At 42.0% G+C, this 24,630-nt stretch overlaps 1 protein-coding gene and 1 long non-coding RNA gene across 3 annotated transcripts; one reads left to right on the forward strand and one right to left on the reverse strand.

Annotated features, from left to right (window-relative positions):
- Positions 1–1,191: 1,191 nt before the first annotated feature.
- LOC133077253 (uncharacterized) lies at positions 1,192–5,062 on the reverse strand. The gene is made up of 3 exons (XR_009697693.1): positions 4,712–5,062; positions 2,271–2,322; positions 1,192–1,310 (listed from the first exon to the last, which is right to left on the reverse strand). It is a non-coding gene; the product is annotated as an uncharacterized LOC133077253 (long non-coding RNA).
- On the forward strand, positions 4,689–24,630 carry ERICH5 (glutamate rich 5). 2 transcript variants are annotated; one of them, XM_061171966.1, is made up of 3 exons: positions 4,689–5,013; positions 21,482–22,417; positions 23,919–24,630. In XM_061171966.1, the coding sequence occupies exons 1-3, from the start codon at positions 4,956–4,958 to the stop codon at positions 24,029–24,031; spliced, it is 1,107 nt and encodes a 368-aa protein (XP_061027949.1). In that variant the 5' UTR covers positions 4,689–4,955; the 3' UTR covers positions 24,032–24,630. The 2 variants fall into 2 exon arrangements, with proteins under 2 accessions (XP_061027949.1, XP_061027950.1); XM_061171967.1 differs by having other exon boundaries at positions 21,512–22,417.

Consider the following 24,630-nt stretch of genomic DNA (forward strand, 5'->3'; position numbering starts at 1 on the left):
GTGGAGGAGTGACACTTTTGGAAAGTAGAGTCGTCTTACATTTCTTAGAGTCAGTTTTTGAAATTTTAGTGTTAAATGAGATTCCTGTGTTTCTAAGGGTCCACAAAAGTATGACGTTTTACATTTTATTTTTAATAATTTGAAAAGTCTAACATATACTTTTATTCTTAATAAAGCTATAATGCACAGGCTTCTTTTTTTTCTTTTAACTAAAATTTAATTCCATAACACTGCATGTCATGCTGATCAGAAAATGTCCCTGATTACTTAATGGAGAAATAGATAATAAATGTAGTTTTGTGACAACATCATAACATGGGTATGTCAAAGAAAAGTGATAAAAGGAGTCCTTGAAGGCAAAAAAGATTTATGAACTATGCCTTCAAGATGTAACACATCAGCTTGTAAAATCACAGTATCAGTTATGATTCCATATTATCAAGACAGGACTAAAGGAATAAGACAGGACTGGTAATTGTAAGAATGAGTGTGGTCTGGGAGAGGGGAGGGAGAGTAAGCATTGTATCTTAGTTTAGATACTTATTTTGTAAGCAGTAGAAACAAGTTAGCCAGTTAAGCAGAAAAGGAATTTATTTTGTAGTTCACCAAATGAACAGGAAGCCTGGAGAGCAAGAACTGGATCTGTGTATACTGGTCATGGGGGAGGCACCACCATTTATTAGTCACTGGTTCAGAGCACACTCTGCAAACCTCAGGACAGCATCCCAACTTTGAAAGGTGCTTCACCTTGGCTGTGCCATAACTGAGTGCCACCCTATCATTCTATAGGTTTGGCTTCTTCTGGATGATGAGGTATATGGAAAGACCAGTAAATCACATAGAAATTAACCTATTACCTTGCTTGTCTCATAGTAAAGTGAGTTCTTTGATAAGATATGATACTGAATGTAATGTCTTGATGGATGTGTAATGGCTTGATAATACCATCCCCTAATTGATGGTGTTGGCAGAGGCATGATGGGCAGGAAAAGCAAATTTAATCCAGTGTCTATTACAGTAAAGATTCTCTACTGTCCCCAAAGAGATCCAATAAGTCTTCTGCAAGGAATATCTTCAAAGTAAGGATACCATTTCAGAGGCTTACAGTTGGTTACTCTTGCTGCTGCTGGCAAATTAGGCACTCAGCCAGGAAAACCATGTTAAGTGGTTTGAGCCCATACATACCTTCTATCCTTGTCATTTTATACTTGAGCCCATTGAGCAAGCATTGGGGTGGCTCGTGAGAAAGATGTCCTAACATCCATGGGGCACCTGATTATTACTGTTCACCTGATTATAAAATGCTTCCTCTGAAAGAAATGGAAGAGACCATGACTTGACTAACAAATTATCTCTGAGGCAAAGTAAGATACCCAAGTCAGCTCCTAAACAATAAATGATGGGGAAAGGGGGGAACTTACCTGGGTTCAGTAAGCCCTGGTTTAGCACGAAAGCATTAAGATTCAGAGAATTCCAAGTCATGTATTTATATTTAATCTGTGAGTGATTGCATCCCTTTTTGTAACAATGGAGTGTTGAACATTTTCACTAGCTAAATAGAATGTGGCTTTCACTTAAAAAAAGAAAGAGAATCATCTGAAGTGGGAGCCTGCTATGAGCTGACTTGTGGCCCACCCCAAAGTCCTATGTTGAAGGCCTAACCCCCACTGTGGCTCAATCTGGAGACAGGGTCTTTAGGAGATAACTCGGGTTAAATGATGTCGTAAGGGTGGAATCCTAATCTGATAGGACTCTGGCTTTATAAGAAGAGGAAGATCTGCCCCCCTCCGCAACCCCCCATGTGAAGACACAGTGAGAAGGTTGCCATCCATAAGCTAGAAAGTAAGCTCTCACCAGAAACCACATTGGCCAGCATCTTGATCTTGGACTTCCTAGGCCCCAGAAGTATGAGAAATAAGCATCTATTGTTTAAGCCACCAAGTTTATGGTATTTTGTTATGGCAGCCCACACTGACTTCTACAGGGCCTTTTGAGAACATTTATATAAGAAATAAATATTTCCCAAATCTAGGCTTATTCTGAAAGGTCCATCCACATTCCTCCTTTAAACTTCCTGGCGCTAATCTTGTATTATTGCTCCTTCTCAGTTCTTGACTTGGAATCCCGCCAAATCATTAGCCACTTTCAAAGTACTTCTCTTTCCTTGGGGCACAGTAACCCCAGATAGAAGGTAAGGAGAAGAATCACAGTACATATTTGTAATGTTATGAAGCGTACTTCCTCAAAGATACCCAGTCTCCTCTTCTTACCAAGGGATTTGTGAACCGACTGCTGGATGGCCAAGGCTTCATCCGGCTTGTGCTGCAGAAGGGAGAGGGAGAGGAAGATGGAGAGAGAGAAAAGAGAAGGGATCAGGAGGGGGAGGAGAAGGGAAGATGGGAATGAAGGGAGGGAGGGAGGGAGAGACCTCTAAACATATGGTAATGTCCATAGCTGTGTACCCCATGACCCATAGAGGGAAATATGACAAATTTTAGGCAATTTGAGCATCAAAATAAATAATGATGGTGTTATGAGCTGATAGGGTCCCCACCAAGTTCATATGTTGGAGCTCTAACTCCCTATACCTTATAATGTGGCTGTGTTTGAAGCTTGGGCCTTTATAGAGGTAATTAAGATAAAATGATGTCAATCCAATATGACTGGTGTCCTTATAAGAAAAGGAGATTATGACACAGAAACACATGTCAGGAAGACCATGTGAAGACACATGGAGAACACTGCTGTCTACCAGCCAAGGAGACAGGCCTTCAGAAGAAACCAACCCTGCTGATACCTTGATCTCAGACTTCCAGCCTCAGAACTGTGAGAAAATAGATTTCTGTTGTCTAAGTCACCCAGTCTGGTACTTTGTTATGGCAGCCCTAGCAAACTAACACAGATGATAACATAACTCATTGACTAATATAAGAATTAATGAGTATTTATTGCTCTAAATAAATGAATAATAAATGGAGGGAAAGGGAAAGTGCTCCCTTACAGTAGAATGTCAATTATAAATGTAGATGGAATAATGTAGAAATTAGGAAATTAGAAAAACCACCATTTGATAACCATCATAGTAGTAAGTGTTCCAAGCAAGAATATTAATGTATGCTAAATTAGCAGATAAAAGTTTTATGAGACATGTACACACTACTACACTTTAAATAGATAACCAACAAGGACCTACTGTATAGCACAGGGAACTCTGCTCAATATTCTGTAATAGGGCTTCCCTGGTGGCGCAGTGGTTGAGAATCTGCCTGCCAATGCAGGGGACACGGGTTCTAGCCCTGGTCTGGGAAGATCCCACATGCCGTGGGGCAACTAGGCCCGTGAGCCACAACTACTGAGCCTGCGCGTCTGGAGCTTGTGCTCCGCAACAAGAGAGGCCGCGACAGTGAGAGGCCCGTGCACCGCGATGAAGAGTGGCCCCCGCTTGCCGCAACTAGAGAAAGCCCTCGCACAGACGAAGACCCAACACAGCCAAAAATTAATTAATTAATTAATTTAAAAAAAAATCTGTAATAACCTAAATGGAAAAAGAATTTGAAAAAGAATAGATACATGTATATGTATAACTGAGTCACTTTGCTGTACACCTGAAACTAACACAACATTGTTAATCAACTATGCTCCAATATAAAATAAAAATTTTAAAAAAAGTTTGATGAGATACAGGATACTTAGTCTTAAACTCTCTTCCCATAAATTACAAAGAGTAAAATAGTAACTTTTCAGTGGAGAAACCTAGCAGACTAACTGCTAGGTAGTTAAGAAACCTACCTTAACTAACTGATCAAAGTTAACATCACCAGACTTCCCTGGTGGCTCAGTGGTTAAGAGTCAGCCTGCCAATGCAGGGCAGGGGGGTTCAATCCCTGGTCCGGGAAGATCCCACATGCCGGGAAGCAACTAAGCCCGTGCACCACAACTACTGACCCTGCGCTCTAGACCCCACGAGCCACAACTACTGAAGCCCATGTGCCACAACTGCTGAAGCCTGCACTCCTTAGAGCCCATGCTCTGCAACAAGAGTAAGCCACGGCAATGAGAAGCCCGCGGACCCCAACAGAGAGTAGCCCCTGCTTGCCGCAACTAGAGAAAGCCCGCACGCAGCAAAAAGTTAACATCACCAGTAATAGGGCAAATTGACATCATGTGCCCTTTATATGAATCCACAGACAACATAACGTCTGCCCATTCCAGACAAAACTGCATCATCTGAAAACAATCATGAGGAAACATCAAACTCAAACTGAGAAATTTTCTACAAAATAAATGGCCTGTTCTCAAAACAAAGAAAAAACAAAACAAAACAAAAAACGAAAGACGAAGAAAGACTGATGGAACTACTTTAGTTCGTTAAAGCAAACTAAAGAGAGGCACGACACCTAAATGCAATGTGTGGTCCTGAGTTGGACAACTGACAACACTTGAAGAGAGAGTGGACTAAATAGTATGTTATCAACGTTAAACTTCCTTGTGGTAACAGTACTGAAGTTATGTAAGAAGACTGTCATCACAAATCTAGTCACCAATCAATAGCCACTGGCTACAATCGCCTCCTCCCCTCCCCAGCGATTTCGCGATGATTCAGACGAGCCCTCCCAGGCCTTCGCCCTCTCTCTCCCTGACATCATCCCTATCCCTGCTGAAGCCCTTTTCCTCTCTGCCTTTCCAACCCTCTCCACCTCCTCCTCCCTACCTGGCTCCTTCCTTGTCTCTGTCCTCTTCTGCGTCCTTGCTGTCCCCACCCTGGCTCCTTCCCCCAGCGAGCGGCTCGCTTTCCTTTCCAGGCTTGCGCTCTGCAGCCGCGGGAGCCGGCCGCGCGGAGTCGGAGGAACTGGTGCTGAGGCAGCGGTTCGCGCGGGATCCGGACTCAAGGACCCAAGCCCGCGCGGAGCTGGGACAGGGGGCGCGCTCGCCCGCCGGGCGCCCTCCTGCCCGCGATGGGCTGCTCCAGCAGCGCCCTCAACAAGGCCGGCGACGGCAGCAGGCCCCGCACCGGTGAGCAGGGGACCCGGCCCCACCCCCGCCCGGGCCTCGGGCTTCGGGTCGTTTGCTCCCCGGGTGTCCGTCAGGTGCGTCTCGTGCCCACGCGGCCCGGCAGGGGGCAGCTCCTCCCTGAGGATGCGAGTGGAACCCGGAGCGGCGCTGCTGTGCCCCAGGATGCGGCGGTTCCCGTGCGCTCCGCCGCGCACTTTGCCCCCCGCGAGAGCCCCGGCGTGGGGAGGCCCTGCTGGGGGGGGATGTGAGCGCGGGGAGCTCGCCTTAAATCCCTAACACGGTCAGCCACAGAGTTCTCTTAAACAGAGGCGGAATTTCCTCAATTTACGATAACTGCTGTTAGTCTCTTAAACGTACGAGATTTTAGATTACAGATGGGCATTCACTCCATCAAATAGGTTCCTGCACTTTTAAAGAGGTCAGATACATTTTCCTCTATCATTGGCTTAAGTATTTCTTGACGAAAATGCATGTGATAAAAAAGTGGTCTTCACTGAATCCTATATAGAAATTCAACACGTATTCTAAGTGTCTACTGTATAACAGCCAGGTGCTTGGCTAGATGCTGAAGGTATTCAGTGTAAGTGACGCTACTCTTGGGGGTTGAGGTTGGAAGAGACAGACAACAAGCAAGTTAAACAAATGATTGTACGGAATGTTACTCTTGGGGAGGGACAAAAGTGTCCAACGGACGGAAGGGGTTTTTTAATCCTCTCAGAAAAGAATGAGTAACCTTGTTTTAAAAAACATTTTATCGCCAGTATAAATAACCATCCACATGAGTCACACCGTTTCATTTTTTATTCATGCTTTCATTGCTGTTCTAAGTTTTCGCGGATGTTGTTCTGAAAGAAATGTTAAAACGAGGGACAACCAGTTGCATAGAAAATTAATTAATACACTGCATAAATTGCTCAAGGCACATCTCGAATCAATCAACAGGTCTATTTTGCTTCTGACCCTCAGTTAGACAGTACTCTCTTGTAATTGGATACTATTGTATGTTCATTAGCATTTCAACTCCGTGGTCTTGGAGGCCCCATAAATAATTCATTCCTGTTTCTGTAGCTCTCAACTTCTTTAAATTCTGTATACAACCCTAAGCCTGTGTTTATGTGCTTTTAGATAAAAATAGTCCAAGGTTATTAAATGTCCCCTACATGCATTTACTCACTGTACCCCCAGTGCTTAACAATGCTTGGCACATGATTGTTGAATGAATTACTTCATTTAATCCTTATAACAACGCTTTGACTAAGTATTATGATCATCCCCATTTTACAGAGAAGAGTAAATAATTTGTCCAAGTTTGCGGGGCTCCTTGAGAGTCAGAGTTGGGTTTGGAACTCAGGTGCTGTGATTCTAGAACTTGACCTTTTATCTGTTCTTTTCCTCCTTAAACCAGTTTGTGATAACTAGATTTAAACCTGTTTTTGTCTCAAATCCCTCTGGTTCCCCATTAGGTGTGTGGTCATCCACTATGCAAACAACAAAAGAAATATAGTAAAGTATAATAGAGTATTTATTATAATTTAATAAATTTAATTTAATATTATAATAGTTTATTATAGAAATATTATAATACATAATATATTAATATGATATAAATATAATAAATATTATCACAAGTAAAATATTTATCCCTAAGTAAGAGTCAGTAAAATATGAAGTTTATATTTTCTTCCAAGTTTAAACTAGAAATATTTGGAGGACATTTAGCCTTAGAGATATTTTCAGCAGCTACATAGATGTAGAGAAGTTTCCTGTGCCCTCCCATAGAGCTACAGATAATCTTCATATCATAAGAGATTCTTTTAAAATTCACAATATCAACCTTAGAACTCCATGAGTTAAAGCTAAAATACATCAACTAGCCTGTAGACTGGATTTCTGTTTGTACAGTTCCGCCTAACAATTTTCTGTAACTGGCTTAAGAACTGTTATACATAGTGCAGTATTAGCCTAGAAGCAAAAGCATCATAAAATAATGGCTTGGACTAGATTACCTCTAAGATCTCTTACAGCTCTAAAATCGTGTAACACTAAAATATGGAGGTATAATACTTATTTTCTGGGCTCCAATGAATCAGATAGTTACTACTGGTTAGGTAGCTGTTAGGCTGAATAGGAATAGTCCATACTATTGATCACGGGCAGACATTTGCTCTGACCTATCAGACACCGAATCCCACTGAGCTGCTTTCCATCACCTCCAAAAGATGACTCACTAGGGAAAGAGATGTGGGGGGGAGGGGACGAGGACAGAGGTAGAGACTGGCCTCCGGTGTAAATAATTATCCAGTGCTACTCAAAGTGCAGAACAGAGCCTGGTATGTGGTAGTCACACATAGATTTTTACTGAATGCCCTGAAATGTGTGAGGAAAGAGGCTTTTCTTTTCCAAAGGACAACTAGACAGATTGAATTTGGAATTTCTTGTGTTCATGGAAGCATGTTCTACATATTAGGACAATTTTTGGTCCTTTCAGTGCCTTGAGGAGCTGATGAATCTGAACACAGAGATTCTGTTGACTTCATAGACGTTAATGGACCCAAAGGTTTCCAGGTCTTTGGCATCCAAACCTTCCTCCCTGTGCTACCAGCCCCCTGCTTCTAGGTGATTACTGTTCCACTCTTTCCTGATATAAATGCCATCCATTTCTGGCAGACTTCTTCCTGAGATTTTATAGCTTAAGCACCAACGTGGACAGAGTAAACAGATGGTAATTATTGACAAATTCATTGCTAGGTTAATGTGTACATTTCCACTGACAGCTGTAATCATGTGTTTGTTCTTATCTGAACTCTCACTAGCCGCTTGGAGTCCACACTGCTTAGGTAATAGGATGAGGGTTGAATTTCACAGTTATGTGAATTGATCTTTGTACTGTAGAAATACCTTCAGTCATCAACCAATATTTTCACACAGTGACATTTCAGTCCTAAGTAGACAAACACTTCTTTGTAATTGAAGAACAAACATCATTAACATTAAAATGAGTTTTATAGGCTTTTCTGGCATACACATATTATATAAATGGGATTACTTTCATTCAAGTGCTAGAAGTCTCTGGACTGAGTCTTGTATGTCTTTGTGTCGCCTGTAGAGCTTGGCACAGAGAATGCTCGGTAAGTCTTTGTGGTGGGCCTGATTATTACATACAGCTAATTATAATGGAATATAAGAACTATATACATGGTTCAAAAAATTGAAAACATTTGAAAAATGCGTACAGTGAAAAGTATACCTCCCACCCTAGCCCTACCATCTGCTTAGTTCCAATCACAGCCATGGGTAAATACTTTTATTAGGTTTTTTGGGTTTTTTTGTATATTGTTCCAAAGTTTCTCTATACACTGCAAATATTATTTCCCTCTCCCATCTTTATTCAGAAAATATAGTGTATTATACCCATTATTCTTTACCTTGTTTTTTCAGCTAAAAATATGGAGCTCTTTCTATAATCTCTCTATAATATAGAGTACTTCTTTCTCCTTTTTTACCCTTGTTTAAGAATCCGTTGTGTAATTTATTTACCCAGACTGCCAGTGAGGGACATTTGATTTGTTTCCAGTCTTTTCCATTGCAAACAAGACTGCAGTGAATTCCTTTACACATACATCATTTTGAAAGTATGCAAGCATAACTGTAAGACCATTTCCCAGAAGTGGCATTACTAGGTCAAAGGGTATGCACATTTATAATTTTGAGAGCTAACTGCCTAAATGCTTTCCATAAGGGTTGTACCAAATTACACTCTCATCAACAACATAATACATCTTTTTCTAAAATTGAAGGCTTTTGACATTAGTTCAACCTCATCAAAACATGAGCATGGAGCAGAAATCAGGAGACAAGGTAGGAGCACCCAGTTGGTTTCAGATGCTTTAGCTCATAATCTCATGTAATCCCCATAAGAGCCTTAGTTTCACCAAGTACAGCTAGAAAACTGCGGCTTAGGGAGGATAAGTAACTTGCCCAAGGTCTCAGAGCTAGTAAGTGATGGACCTGGGGCTTAAGCCCAATGTGTGTGCCTCCGAAGCTCTTGTTCTTTTCACAAACTCCAGTTCCATCTGGGTCCTGTCCTGGTTCTGCTAGAACTCATCATGTGGCTGTCCACAAAGGAGAAATGCAATCCATATCTCTTGAGGGGGTGGTTGGGTCAATGGATGGACTGATGGAGATGGGGATTCAGGGGGATGAGAGTACGACTGAGAAAAGCAGAGGGAGAGTAGGCATCAGGACCCATGGAATAACAAAGACTGGAAGGTAACATTGGCCAAGATGGACTTGAGAAGACAGGGTTGGGTTGTGAAGAGACTCTCCTAGTCGTGCAGGAAAAGATCAACCCAGCAAAACAAAGCTTTATTGTGTTCTATGAAATCATTCTTCTGTAAAATTGCCACACGTCCCAGCTCACATGTACACTTTCACTCTTTCCCTTTTGTGTTAATGTTTTACAACATCAAGTTTAAAATAAAAAAACTAATACTTGTGAGGGTTCCTGAAAGGCTTACCAAAACTGATTTTAAAAAAACATCAAACTTGGCCAGGCTTCGAATCCCGGTGTATATAAGTGTAGGTAGTACAGGTAATTATTTTGTTTTTTTAAAGCGAAATATCAGAATATAGCTCTCCAAGTGAGTGTTAATGTCAGGGAAGTATCATGATGGCCTCAGAAGCTTCCTTACTGTCCCGGAGCTATTGCTGTTGTTCACATTCCTTAAACCCTTCCTTGGGAATTGCCATCAGGCGTTAGAGTTCATTCTTTTGTGTGTATTCAAGGGTGTCAGAGCTTCATCCCTTTAAGGATGAAGATTGCCGGGGGGGGGGGGGGGGGGGCGGACCCCAAAAACCCAAACCACAAAACCTCACATTGTTTTTAACAGCTAAAACGCCATAGGCATTACGCTTTATGAAGGTGGGTGAAATAAGCCAGGTGGTGCTAGCATGCTGAGAAATAAGGGTGGTCATTGGAGATGGAGAAAAGAAAGGGCAACCTGTGTCATGGGGTCAAGTTCAGCTGACCCCATTTTCTTCTCCGTGGAAGGGCCCAAGGGGCTGTAGGGTCCCCAGGATAACTGAACTGGGCTCTGGTGACATGGTGACTGTGTGGCCGTAGCCCCACATCCATGAGAGATGACCCTCTTTTCTCAGACGACACAATCAACAGTCCTTGGGCCTCTCCTGCAGCCTGGCTTTTCTAATAAGACAAAAGCCCCCGAGGCCTGATAACATGCTCTTTATTCATACCAAACACTTCTTGACTTTCTAATCTGTATGGCTTTACTCGCTTTGAGGTGAGCAGATTCACATTAGGCCCGTTTAGATAAGTGGCAGGTCCAAATGAACATTAAGTAGGAGAGGCAAGATGTAAAAAGATGCAAGAAGCATCATGACATCTCTGCCCTATCTATATATTTTCCAGGTCACCGAAAATCACATTTCATTTATATACAATTTACTCTATGGCCATGACAGTATAATTCAAAGTGGACATCAAAATAGCACCAATTAACATCATGTAAGACAGATAAGTATAAAATGAACTTGACTTCGTAGGCTAAAGATTGAAATGACTCTTGGTCAAGAGGCTGCTCAACAAGCCTTCTCTACGACCTGAGCCCCCAGCCTCGGCCGGCTCCTTTGTGGCTGTTCCAGATTCCTCTCCCCCAGGTCCCCCCACGCCAGGCCCCTGGGGGTCAGTGACAGACCTGCCTCCTCTTCACTAAAAGAAAGGCCCTTGCGATCTGCTTCCTTTCCCTACAGTCATAAGGATGTACCATCAAATCAAGTATTTTTTTTTTCCTATCAATTAATTGTCTGCTCCTTCCACCAGGACACTCATTCGGGGACAATACTTTTTCAAGCCTGTAATGTGTTTGTCTTTATACTCAGTGAAAAGGCCCTTTCTGCTCTCTCCAACAAGCAGCTTTTCTTTAAAACCTAGTCCTAAAGGGTCCCTGCAGGATGAGAACATTCCACCCTTTGCAGACTGCCCTGCTTCATCTATCTTCTCAGCCTTGCCCAGCTAATACTGCTCTAGTCTATTTTTGGTGACAGAAGTACATTTGTCCCTGTGTTGTATGTATCAGAGCTTCCCAGCCTGTGAGCATGGGATCCAGTGTGCCAGCCTTCCTCCCAGCCTCTAGGGAGGCAGGGTCGGGATGGTCCGAGCCCTCCGGGTACAGCTTTCTCCATGTGCCCTGTGTGCTGCACAAATACCATATTCTATGTGTGCTGTGACATTAAAGAGATGGGAAGCCCTGGGCTAGGCCTTCCAACTGCTCTATCGCTTTCACTAGTAGTTTCTCTTACTGAGAGAGAACATTTGCCTTAAGCCATCCCAGTGAGGACCTCTGTTGAAATGTCCTCCCCAAACCGCCCTCCTTGCTTCTTTCTCACTGTCATTGGTAATGATAAGGAACTTTTTTCCCCTCCTTATTCTTATCCTTTTCCATTTTCCTAAGACTGATGGGAACCGCATAGTTTCTTTGGCTAATTTCCTTTTCCTTTGTTTGCCCTGGAGTAGCCTCTACAGACTAGATGGTTTTTTGGTTTTTTTTAATTTATGTTTATTTTTGGTTGCATTGGGTCTTCATTGCTGCGCTCGGCTTTCTCTAGTTGTGGCGAGCAGGGGCTACTCTTCGTTGTGGTGCACGGGTTTCTCATTGCGGTGGCTTCTCTTGTTGCGGAGCACGGGCTCTAGGGGCGCCGGCTTCAGTAGTTGTGGCACGTGGGCTCAGTAGTTGTGGCTCACAGGCTCTAGAGCGCCGGCTCAGTAGTTGTGGCGCACGGGCTTAGTTGCTCTGCGACATGTGGGATCTTCCCAGACCAGGGCTCGAACCTATGTCCCCTGCATTGGCAGGCGGATTCTTAACCACTGCGCCACCAGAGAAGTCCTCTACAGACTAGATGGTTATGAGAGGCTATAATCACCTGTACACCTTGAATTAGTGTGTGTGTGTGTGTGTGTGTGTGTGTGTGTGTGAGAGAGAGAGAGAGAGAAAGAGAGAGGTGGGGGGCACACGTGAGAGCGAGAATTTCAACATACTAAGAGACAGTATAGAGTTCCAATTTAAAATGTGGGTCTGGAGTTGACTGTCTGGGTTTAAATCCTGGTTCAGGATCATTTATTAGTTGTGTGACTTTGAGCCACTCAACCTCTTTAATGCCTCAGTGATATCATCTGTAAAATAGGATTAACAGTAGTTCCTATTTCATAGAGTTGTTCTGAGGAATAAATGAGTTAATACTATAGTGTACCTGGAATGGAACCTAAATATTGCCTACACCAGGGGTTGGCAAACTGGCCTGCTGGCCAAACCAGCTCACCACCTGTTTTTATAAATAAAGTTTTATTGTAACACAGACATGCCCATTCACTTACACATCGTCTAAGGCTGCTTTCTCACTACAATGACAGATGACAGAGTTGAGTAGTTGCAATAATGACCCTATGCCTGGCAAAGCTGAAAATATTTACTATCTGTCAGTCCCTTTACAGAAAAAAATGTGCTGACCCCTGGCTTAGAATATTGTCTAGTAAGTCCTCAATAAAAATGATCAATTAATATCAATTTTAGTAAATCTCAATTTTTATTGCTTTTCCAAGATCAAGTTTTGTTTTTTCCCTCAAGATCAAGGTCTAGATCTGAATTTGTTGATTTTCTGACCTTTTTTTCTTTTTAGTAAATGTGTTAAAGGAAAGTGACAAAAATACTGTCAGTAATAGCACAAATGGTACAAAAATATTCAAAAATCACAAAAGTGGTTATGCAAATGGCCAAGTTTTATGAACATTTTTCTAAGGCTTCTAGAGCTTATTTTGCTAGGTTACTTGCTCTTGTACTTTTGCTACTATAATTTTTAAAAAATAGACTTGATTTTAGAATAGTTTTAGATTTACAGAAAAATTATGAAGATAGTACAGAAAGTTCTCATATAGTCCACATCCACTTTCCCCTATTATTAACATCTTACATTAGTAGGGTACATTTGTCACAAGAAATGAACCAAGCTTGATACATTATTATAAACCAAAGTCCATACTTTATTTTTAAATTTACTTAACTTATTAATTTGTTTATTTTTTGGCTGCGTTGGGTCTTCCTTGCTGCGCGTGGGCTTTCTCTAGTTGCGGTGAGCAGGCTTCTCATTGCAGTGGCTTCTCTTGTTGTGGCGCACGGGCTTAGTTGCTCCGCGGCATGTAGGATCTTCCCGGACCAGGGCTCGAACCCGTGTCCCTGCATTGGCAGGCGGATTCTTAACCACTGCGCCACCAGGGAAGTCCCCCCTCACTTCCCTTAATGTGATCTGTACTAACCATGACAGCAAAGTCATCTGAATTGCATGTGGATCCCTAACCTGAGAGAGCAGTAGCAGCGGTCAGCTGAAGACCTGGGCTCACAATCCTACCTGGTCTGCCCGCTGCTTTTTCTGGGGGCTCTCAGGGTACACTAACCACCCAGACTTGAGGTCCAAATGTCTGGTGTGACTCTGACTGCTCTGTTGCAAAATTTAAGTATTCCATCCCAGCCACAGACTTGCTAACTGCTAATGGGAATACTCCCTTCCTGAGCACAGACACCTGCTCTTGGCCACAGGCACCTTTGTACTCTGCACCGTGATGGAGTGAGGCACAGACACAGTGGCTGAGCCGGGAGAACAGCCACCAATATGCGCAGCGGTGGAGGTGCTTGCTCACAGCTCTTAAGAGAGCAAGGCACAGCAAGTATTAACCTTCATTTCAGATGAGAAATTAGAAGACCTCTTTGTCCTGACCTAGCCAAGGTGGAGGCTTAGCAAGCCCAGACAGTTCTGGGACATGAGGAAGCTTGAGAAAAATCTTGCTCCCCAGTGTGGAGCTCACTTAGATCAGCTCTGGCCCTTGCTTCACTGCTGAAGCAATATACTCACCTCATCGCTTGTGCTGCCATGGCATGCTAGCATGAGGACAGAGACCATACCCAATGTTTAAAGATGGGCAGCAATGCCTGAGGAGAACAAGGGACACCCACACCCATCAGTTCTGTGTGTTCGTCATCCACTTTAGTCTGTCCTAACTAATCCCATCATGCCTTTCCCTGATAAACCCAGAGTGCTGCCATAGATAAGCTAACTATCTGGGGATCTTATTAAAAATACTGATTTTGGTTCAGTGGATCTGGGCTAGGGCCTGTGAGTCAGCACTAAAACAAAACCCAAAAACCTCCCAGGTAATACTGATGGTGCAGGTTCTGGAACCACAATTTGCTTTAAAGCACCTAAATCTTCAAAGTAGGATCACACTTCCTTTGGCTCACATCTGAGCTCTGCTGCTCTGAACTGTGCACCCTTCCCGGATAAATGTTCTTAATCTTTCTGTGCCGTATTTCCTCAACTATATAATGGAGATAATAATGGACTTACCTTGTGGAGTTTTTGGGAAGATTGAATGAGATAATCCCTATAAAGCTCTAGGCACAGTGCCTCAATAAATGTTAGCCACTCTTGTTCCTAGTGAAGCATCATGGGCGAGGCCTGTTTAGGTTGGTGAAGTGTCACAATTTATACATATCAGAGACATAATCTTCACTTTCTCTCTCTTTTTCCTTGTTCACTGACGAGTCTTTGATTTTGTAGACTGGATTTCTGCTCAAATATTGGATCCCCATGTGCCAATAATGACCATCAGTCAATGAAACTTGCCTTTTTTAGTACAAATACTGTTGATAATTTTTAAAGTGATGTTTTATGCAATCACTGTAAAACACCTTTTTTGAAATAAGAGTTTATCTTATGGGAGTCTAGAAGAAACCAAAGAAAATGAAACTAGAAAATCATATCTGAAGGCGGTGACTATTTGTCATGTTTGATGACTGGCTCTGAGGCTCTTCAATGTCAGCCTCTCCCCTAGGCAGAAGCCCCCCATCTCCATGTGTACTTATCAAGTATTCCAGAAGTATCTTTCCAACTACATGTTCTTGTTACTCTGTAGTTAAATTTCAAAATTAGATCTACCTTCAAACTTTATTGCATTTACCTTGTGATATCAAAACTAATTTTAGGGACTTCCCTGGTGGCGCAGTGGTTGGGAATCCACCTGCCAATGCAGGGGACACGGGTTCGATCCTTGGTCCGGGAAGATCCCACATGCCGCAGAGCAATTAAACCCGTGTGGCACAACTACTGAGCCTGAGCTCTAGAGCCTGCGAGTCACAGCTACTGAGCTTGCGTGCCACAGTTACTGAATCCTCCGCGCGCCTAGAGCCCATGCTCCGCAACAAGAGAAGCCACCGCAATGAGAAGCCCCCGCAATGAGAAGCCCGTGCACCGCAACAAAGAGTAACCCCCGCTCGCTGCAACTAGAGAAAGCCCATGCACAGCAACGAAGACCCAAAGCAGCCAAAAATAAAATAAATAAATAAATTTATTAAAAAAACCTAATTTTAGATACGTAAATTCAGGTAGTTCTACTAAAAAATGAAAGGTGGTTTGTCTGATTTTTATTTGTCCTCTGTAGGATTTTTTTGGCTAATGGTTTCATACTCCAGTTACATGGGATATTGCGTAAGTTCACCTCTCTTCAAAATGAGTGCCTTTTTAACATCTATTGACTGATAGAACACACCCTTGGGGATTAACATTTGTGCCAAGGCACATAAGGACAGTATCTTTACATACTTTGATGAGGGAGAAGGGCAAAAACAGCTAGAATAGCACCACTGTTAGCTCCAGAAATATTTGTTGTATGGATGGATAAATGATGGAATGGAATTGAGGAGAAAGCAGAGAAAGAAAATGAGAAGAAGATGAGCGGACTCTTCCCTTAGAGCAGACTCATGCCGCATCCCTGGTTCCCAAAGCTCAAAAGCTACCAGAACCTAGAAATGGTGGCAGCAAGGGAAAATACCAGGATGCCATTTCTCACTGATTCTCTAGAAAACTCAGCAGACAATCCAGTGAGGTCTTTGGGATGGCTGATATGCCCTAGCCATGGATTAGGAAATATTGACCTCAAGTTTTTCTCCTTGCTGGGTAGAAACTTTTCATTTTTGATTAGGGTGATGAACTGAGTAGAAAAGCTTCCACCATAATGTGAATTTCAGGTATGTTAGTTCTGGTTCTAATCCCTTCTGTAATGTTGCCTAGTATTTAATTTCTTTGTGTGCCTATCACAACGGTGCTTGCAACAAGGGTTCTGTTAGTTCAGCTGTCACAACAAATTTGTGCAGGGATCAACTTACAACAGAATCAAGAGAGATAATGAGCACCAAAGGATTAGGCCCAGAGCAGTGTATGATTTGATAAAATGTAGGGTTCAGAAAACAGTCACACCCTTAAACAACTTCGGGTGTGGAAACAATGCATCTGTCCACAATATTTATTACATAATAATACAGATTGGGCATAGAATGTCTCCTGTTTGTGAACAAAAGATCTCACTGCTTTTCAAGTTAGAGTGCTAGAAGATATGCTGTAGAACCTTCTTCCACCTCAAGGAGTTATCCTGGGGATTCAAAAAACCATGTGGACAGAGTGTGGAGACCCTTGGGTAAGAGGTCGTGTGTAGGTACCAAGCTGTGCTTAATAAGGGAAGTAGCTATTATTTGAATTTCCTTGCAGACAGTAAAGTCTAGGATGGCGAGGACCAGATCTTCCTTGTTAACTGCTGTAACCCTTGTGCTTAGCCCAGAGCGGGCATATAGTAGGCACTTGATCAATACTTGATGAATAAATGAAATCAAAGCCAACAAACAGAATGAAGCATATTTGTGTATATAAAAGCTAACAGTGGCCTTTATTAATGCCAGTCAAGTCCGGTCAAATCATGGCTGACATGAATACTACTTCACTCTCTATCAACAATCATGATTTAAAACTTACCATTAGTAACAACAGAATTTTATAGGTCAACAGTGACAACGTTACAGTGTTTAGGGGACTGTTTATCCAAGCTCTTTAATGTTGCAGTTCATTCTTTCTGTTGCTAAATTAGCTATAATTTATTGACAGGGCTACTGCTAACCCACAGAGGACCTTTATGAAATTAGAAAAAGCTGCCCTTCCCACCCCTGATGCATGCAACCTTGCTGGTGCACACAGGCTGGACTTCATCTCTCCCTCGCCCCTTCAGCGGGACACACCCCATGCAATGAGAAACCTGCAGAGCCGTTTGCTGCGTCCCTGTTTACTGAGTACCTTCTCATGTCACATACCATGTTGAGTAATTACACACATATCACCTCAGAATTATCAATGATCCTAACAAGCCTGAAAGGCAAAGATAATATCCCCATTTGATAGATAAGGAAACTGAGGTCCAGAGAGTTTCGTAACTTGTCTGGATTGCACAGTTAAGTAAATGATGGGATAAGGAGTCACACTGAACATCAGAACAGTCTGGAATGCCCTGCTCCAGCTGAAGAGGAAGGAGCCCAGATGGATCCCAAAATTGTACTTCCCTCAGCAGCTGGGGATAAAAACATTCCGAAGCATAAGAAAGGAAGTTTTGTGGTCACTGTAGTCTTTAGTATCGTGTTCTCTGAGAGACAGTTTGAAACAACCATTTGTTTTCCAACCCTTTTCATTTATTGACTCTGATCTTTCTTTTTTTCTGAATAGGCTCAGAGAAAGGTACCAGTATTAGGATGAATGGAATTACCTTCCCTTTCTGTGTGTCCACCACGGTCTCTTCCTTGCTAGGGCTGGCAGGTGAAGTGTAACGCTTTCCATGACTGGCTTGCTTGGTGTTCAGGGGGTGCCAGTCGCTGTGCTGGTGTTTTCCAGGTATTAACTCGTGTAATCCTCACAACAGCTCGACTGCTCCTCTTCCCACTCTACAGGTGATGAAACTGAGGCACAAAGAGGCTTAACAAGGCTAGTAAGTGGAAGAATGAGGTTTCAAACCTAGTACATTGGAGGTGTCATTTTCAAGATCATAAGATCTCTGTCCTCCCTTTTAGAGCAGATTACTCTCCTATCACATAGGAAAAAGAACTACTGAGTGATTAGTGAGGAGTTATTAACTCCAAAATACATTTATTTCAAAATTCAGAGTGCAGTTAACATGAATTACAAAATGAGTGTGTCACTACACTTTTTTCACATTTTCTCTAATTTTTGGTGATCATTTTAAAGATGTTTTAGCTTTTGGGGCTACCTCAGAAAAATGTTAGAGACAGTAACTTCTTTTGTAATATTTCCCAGCTTGGTTGACTATTTTCAGGTTGCAGTATAAGAATATTATATGTTGAGGATATTTCCCTACTTCACGTATGCCAGTAAGATTAGAAAAAGTATATAAGAATGAAAATCGATAGTGTGATCATGGGCATCAATGTTCTAGTTATGGCAAAAATTGATAGATCCTTTGGAAACTTGAGACACCATTTGTGTATAAATAAATTTTCACAAAGCTTTTGGTTTTAGGGGAAAAAAACTTGACTTAGCCTGATAGCATAATATATTTTTCAAAATATAAAATTGAGTGGATATGATTTGGGTGTGTCAACACATTTTTTCCTTCAAGCTTTCTGCTCTACAAGAATGATGACAATATAATGCACCCACAGCTGGCACAACTGGATGAAAATCATTCGTCTCATTTAACTGACAGTACTGAACACTGTAATAACTATTTTACCAGAAAATATAATTTGGCAGACATCTGTGATTAGCATAATAATACATTTCCTTGTCAATTCCCTAAGGCAGCCATCACCTAAACATCCTTTGTGTGGTATCTAAATGAATTATCTTGTCGTAATGAATTTCTTTATAGGCCTGAGAAATTGCTTCTGTTAAGTTGCCTTCTGTGCTATTAATTTGCAGGCTTCGTGCATAATGAAGCTGGAGGGGGAGGTGAAGGCTAGCCCTCCTCCCAGCTCTGGACCCCAGGCCCACAGCCTGTGTCCTGTGTCTCACAAAATCCTCTCTGACCTCTGCTTCTCCAGCTTCGGGCTCTAATTCCTTTCCACTGGGGGATTCAAACACAGTCGCAGAGGTAGGGTGGGAGACTATTTGATGTGAGTAAATGTATTAAAAAGAGAAACAATTGGCAGTGAAATGAAGTAATGAGAATACATAAACTAAGGATGTGAAGATCCATGACAGTTACTAACTCAGGGGAAAAACAAAAAAAAATGTCTACACAAGTAATAGTTTACTACATGGCTCAGTTCTTCATAGCAGACATATTCATTATGTGTACATATAACTGAATATCGATATAACCCAAATTACAACATGATTACTATTGTATTTTATTTTTATTTTATTTTATTTTTTTAAAAATTTTATTTATTTATTTTACTTATGGCTGTGTTGGGTCTTCGTTTCTGTGCGAGGGCTTTCTCTAGTTGTGGCAAGCGGGGGCCACTCTTCATCGCGGTGCGCGGGCCTCTCACTATCGCGGCCCCTCTTGTTGCGGAGCACAGGCTCCAGACGCGCAGGCTCAGTAATTCTGGCTCACAGGCCTAGTTGCTCCGCGGCATGTGGGATCTTCCCAGACCAGGGCTCGAACCCGTGTCCCCTGCATCGGCAGGCAAATTCTCAACCACTGTGCCACCAGGGAAGCCCCTTATTTTTATTTTTTAAAAAATATTTATTTATTCATGTATTTGGCTGCATCGGGTTTTAGTTGCGGCACGTGGGATCTTTGTGGCGGCATGCGGGATATTCCATTGCAGCGCGCAGGCTCCAGAGTGCACAGGCTAAGTTGCCCCACGGCATGTGGGATCTTAGTTCCCAGAGCAGGGATCGAACCCGCATCCCCTGCATTGGAAGGCAGATTTTTAACCACTGGACCACCTGGGAAGTCTCATGATTACTATTTTAAATCATTACTAATATGCAATTACTAAATTGAAAGGAAATGTGAATGTGTAATGGGAGAGGGTGAAGGATGATGGAGGTGTGGAAAAAAAGAGCTAAGTCTTTATTTTCCATAGTGGGAGTTAGTTGAAATGCCCAAACTAAAAAATAATGAAGTAGCAATTCACTTAGAGATATAGGGAAAAAAAGTATCCCTCCCAGACAGCTAAATTTGACCCTAGAGAAGGGGAAAAGAGAGAGGAGACCTGAGTCTTAGTTGTATATCGTAACTTACATTAAATAAGCAGGTAACTCTTTAAACTATATGCATATATAACTGGGGTCAGGGGTAACTTAGGGAAAAAAAGAACAAGAAAAGATGAAAAATTATCTTTGGGGAAAAAAAGGTAGAAGAGGAAATATATCACCTAGAGGCCCATTTTAACATGCTGGTTTATTTTCTTCCAGTATCTGCCCCTCTGTTTGCTTTTCCTGTCTTTCTCCTTTCCAATGATTAACATTGCTATAATCATACTGTATATAAAATTGATAGCTAACTTATTGAGACATAATTGCACAGCAGACCTTGTGCTAATATACACTTTATATCCATTATTTTATGTGATTAACCCAACTGGGAGTGATGATTTTTTAACTTATTATATAATAATTATTTTATTATTTATCATATGGTCTTCATAATCATCTTTTTCATGGTACAATAATGTTCCACCCAATGGATTATTGATCTTTCCCCCAAATTATTAGACTTTTAAGTTGTTTTCCAGATTTTGCTGTTATAAAGAATACTGGGATGATATACTTTCCCCCAGAGCATTTCCCTGAAGTTTATGCTTTTAGGGTAAATTTCCAGAAGTAGGATCACTGGGTCAAAGAGTATAAACATGTTGCCACGTTGCTTTCTTAAACTGTCCAGAGGGCACTTATGCATTCATTGTTTAATGTGATACGATGCATCTGGCAACTCTGACGTAGGTAGGAGAGACAGATTCACTGCCATTTTATAGATATGATTATTGGGAGCTAAGTTCCCAAGGTCACACAGCTGGGGGAAGAGCCAGAATTAAAATGCATGTTTCCCAACTCTCTCTTGACTTTTCTTCTAACCAGGACCCCCAAATGAAATGAAACTCATGCTGGACTGTGCCTGCCACTTTCTCTCCCAGACATCTTAGTTTTGACCTAGTGGGGCTTCTCTGTCATGGGACCCTTTCCTTTCACTGAGGGCCATTCTGCTTTAGGGGGAAGGTAAGACCTCTCTAGCAGCCCAAGGACCACTTCTTGGGCTATAAAATCTTCTACTAAGCCTAAGGAGGAGAAAGGGTGGGACAGAGGAAAGAGCATGAGGAGACAAAAGGCACTAAATTAGAATACGGAACAGGAGTCATGAGAAGGTGCCCAAGGAGCAAACAGGAAAAAAACCCTGTGATTTTGGGGGACCTTCATGCTTAAGACTAGGTATTTGAGCTGAAAACACTAAAGAGATTTGACTTAGGGCATGTCAGGGTCATGGTATGGCCTTTTTGTACTCAACTACTGTACCCAGGACTGTCTTGAACTGTTAAATCTACTTCTTGATAGCAATACGCTTTCTCAGGATAGAAACTAAACAATAATTTGTATTTTTTCTTTTCAAATGAATGATAAAAAGTAACTTCAAATATATATTTTTCAACCACAGAAGAAAGTGAGTCCTGCTTTGTCCAACCAAAACCACGTACACTGGGAAGAGAATCTACGTTATATGGCAAGGTACAAAAGGAAAGCCTTCCTCGACTAGAAAAGCTCAAGATTTCAGCCGTGTCTACAGCTAATGGTGTTAAATCCCTCCATGAACAGCCCCTGGCAAAGGATGCTGCAGACCCACCAGGATCCACAGAGGAAACTCAGCCTCTTAAGGGACTGAAGGAGTCTGGGTCACCTCAGTCAGGTGGCAAAGATGATACTCCAGGAGCAGGAGAAAAGAAGAAGGACGCGGAAGCATTGACAGAGGCTCAGCCTTTTAAAGGAAACGCTGAGACCGAACCTTTAGGAGCAGAAGCCAAGAGTCAACCTTTGAGGACAGCGGGAGAGACGGACTCTCCTGGAACAGTGGAAGGTACTGAGAATCCACAAGCTGCAGGAGAGATGACACCTCGAGGAACAGCTGAGAAAATTCCACCTCTGGAAGCAGCTAGAGAGCCACAATCTCAAGAAGCTCTGGGGACGGATGAACAGTCCCAACTCCCAGAAACAGTTCCCAAGGAGATGGAATCTCCAGAAATATTGGAAGGAAGTCAGCTTGTGGAAACAGCTGAAAAGCAGCAACTTCAAGAAACATTGGGAGAAGATGAGCAGTCCCAACTTCTAGAGATGATTCCCAGAGAGAATGGAACACCAGAAGTATCAGACAGAAGTCAGCTTATGGAAACAGCTGTCAAGAATGATTCGCTCCATAAAACTCCTGAAGGTCCAGGAGACATGGAGCAGATCCAACCTGAAGGAATAGTTGGAAACATGGAACATCCAGCAGGAATTCTAGAGACGGGGGCAAATGTGGAAACGGTCAGGAAAATTCACGCTAATGAAGAGGACCAACACGTTGAAGGTAAAAGTCATGCTGTCACAGATTCAGGTTGTTTAGGTGTGCTCCATAAAAGATCAGCTCTGGGGGACAGGGGTGGCTGACACAGTCCCTCTAGTCTCTGTTTCAGTGGTTGAAGTTCATTTGACCCAAACCAAAAAGGCTTCCATACCTGAAAAACAGGCATTTGACTTTCTGGCACAAATTTTCTAAAGCATAGTCTGTGTCCAGATTTGTAACCTAGAGCTTCATTGTGGAATAAAATGGAATATTGAAGGAATGTTAAATTTCTGAATTTTTCCAAGTTCACTCTTCATCAGGCCCCATGTATGGCATGAGGGTACAAATTAAAGATGGTCAGTGGAGGAACTAACTTTTTAATGAAAGAACACACAAATAATGCCTCTTAGAGTGTCATTTTCATCTTTGCACTCTTATCCTTAGAAAATTACTGTCAGCCTGCTCCTGTCCTCCTATAGTCTTTTTATCTTTATTAGAAGGCTAGAGAAATGTACGTCTTAGCAAATGGTGTTTTTTTTTTTTTAATGTACTTTACCAGTATAAAGCAAATGGTATCTATACTGTTCTTTATTGGAGTTATAATAAAAAAAAATTCTTCTAGGGCAGGATTTACATTTTGGTAAATTTTGGCTTCACCCTACAGTATAATTAAGTGAAACATTCCTCCGTTTTTTAATTCTCTCATTAGTTAATGCAGCAGTTTTTGAGTGTCTAATCATCTGCTAGCTGCAGGAATAAGGGATAGTCCCTGTTCTCAAGGGGCTCACAGTCTAGCGGGGAGAAGGCAGAATTTAAACAAAATACTACAGTCTACTGAGGTAAGTGCTTTAGTGAAGGTATATAAAAGTGCTCTGGGAATAACAAGGGAGAAGCAAGTAAAGGTATATATTTGTTAGATCAGGGTTGGCAAACTCAAGTCTTTAGGGCCTAGGATCATGACAGTGGGTGAAGTGAGGGGCACATGTAATGCTGTGGGAAGCCCCGGGCACCTTGGTGAACAGGCGCACAATCCTATCAAAAGAGGCAGCTGCTTCTGGGCTCCACTCAAAGCACGGGGACCAGCGTTGCCCAGAGTGACTTCTTAGGGAAAAATTTGTATGTGCAATGGCCAGGCTTTTAAATGTTTAACTCTTTAAAAGTTCAATGATTGTTTTCTTTAAACACCAGAATGACCAAACAAGATGCTTTCTGGGCACCCATAGAACACATTTTGATTTAGATATAAATGGAACTTTCTATTTGTAATATGTTCTACTGTCTTTCTTGGGTAATTCTGCATCCTGATTTTATATAAGAAAACGCCAAGACTCGGAAATGGTAAGTGACATGGGCCACTCTGAGGATCTGAGAGACCCAGGGCAATTGCCTTTCTTGACACCACCAGAGAAACTTACCGTCTAGACCTAAAAAGCAAGAGCTGCCCCCCTTGGAAACCAGCTGCGGGGCACTTTGTTGCTAATGCTAAACAAGTATCTCTTAATATCACCTTTGGTTACTTTTCCAGGTGAAACAGAAGAAGAGGTTGAAACAGAGATGGAGAATGAGAAAGTAAGTGAAGGGGCTGAAACAAAAGAAGAAGAAACAGGAGAAGCTGTGGGTCTTTCAGCAGCCACATAGATAGGTATGGTGATGGAAGGGTGAACCGACACAGCGTATTATAACAGAGAAGACAGAAAGCTGCAGTGAAGTTTGTGGTTACAGATCTTATCTTTCAACATCTACATGTTTTATACAAGGAGTGTGGTTATCATGTTCTTGATTACATTGTTCCATAAAACTGCTAAGCTGTGAACAGTTTTTCTAGCTACTTACAATTCAAAACTACAAAAAAAAAAAAAAAGAAAAAGAAAAGTATGATAGCCAGAGCCAATACCAACTAGGGTATATGTTCGTTTAAGAGTGTGAGGGTGTTTTCTTCACTGTGGCAATGGGTCCATTCAGTGTAGAAAATGAGACCCTAAAAGAAAGTATAAACCTTTAAGTATAGGTGGCTGGAGAAAGGAGTTAGCAGATTTTAGGGAGCTCATGATAATAAAGTCATACAGTTGGAATTAGGATGGAGTAAGAATGATCAACAATAACCGGGCAAACTATACCTAGTATTTCTTTCCTATCACAGAATTTAGAGCTAGTGGGAACCTGGGAAAGTATGTCATCTAATTACCTTCTCACCTTAAGTCTATCTACTACCATACATCCTTATTGATCATGGTGTA

This window comes from Eubalaena glacialis, chromosome 17 (assembly GCF_028564815.1).
Source record: "Eubalaena glacialis isolate mEubGla1 chromosome 17, mEubGla1.1.hap2.+ XY, whole genome shotgun sequence".
NCBI lineage: Eukaryota > Metazoa > Chordata > Mammalia > Artiodactyla > Balaenidae > Eubalaena > Eubalaena glacialis.

What these genes read in the sequence shown, in the direction of transcription:
- ERICH5 (XM_061171966.1), top strand. Translation starts at nt 4,956, where the DNA reads ATGGGCTGCTCCAGCAGCGCCCTCAACAAGGCCGGCGACGGCAGCAGG. An exon ending in CGGCAGCAGGCCCCGCACCG is followed by an intron (nt 5,014 to 21,481) that starts GTGAGCAGGGGA and finishes AATGATAAAAAG; the next exon opens with TAACTTCAAATATATATTTT. An exon ending in AGAGGACCAACACGTTGAAG is followed by an intron (nt 22,418 to 23,918) that starts GTAAAAGTCATG and finishes TTACTTTTCCAG; the next exon opens with GTGAAACAGAAGAAGAGGTT.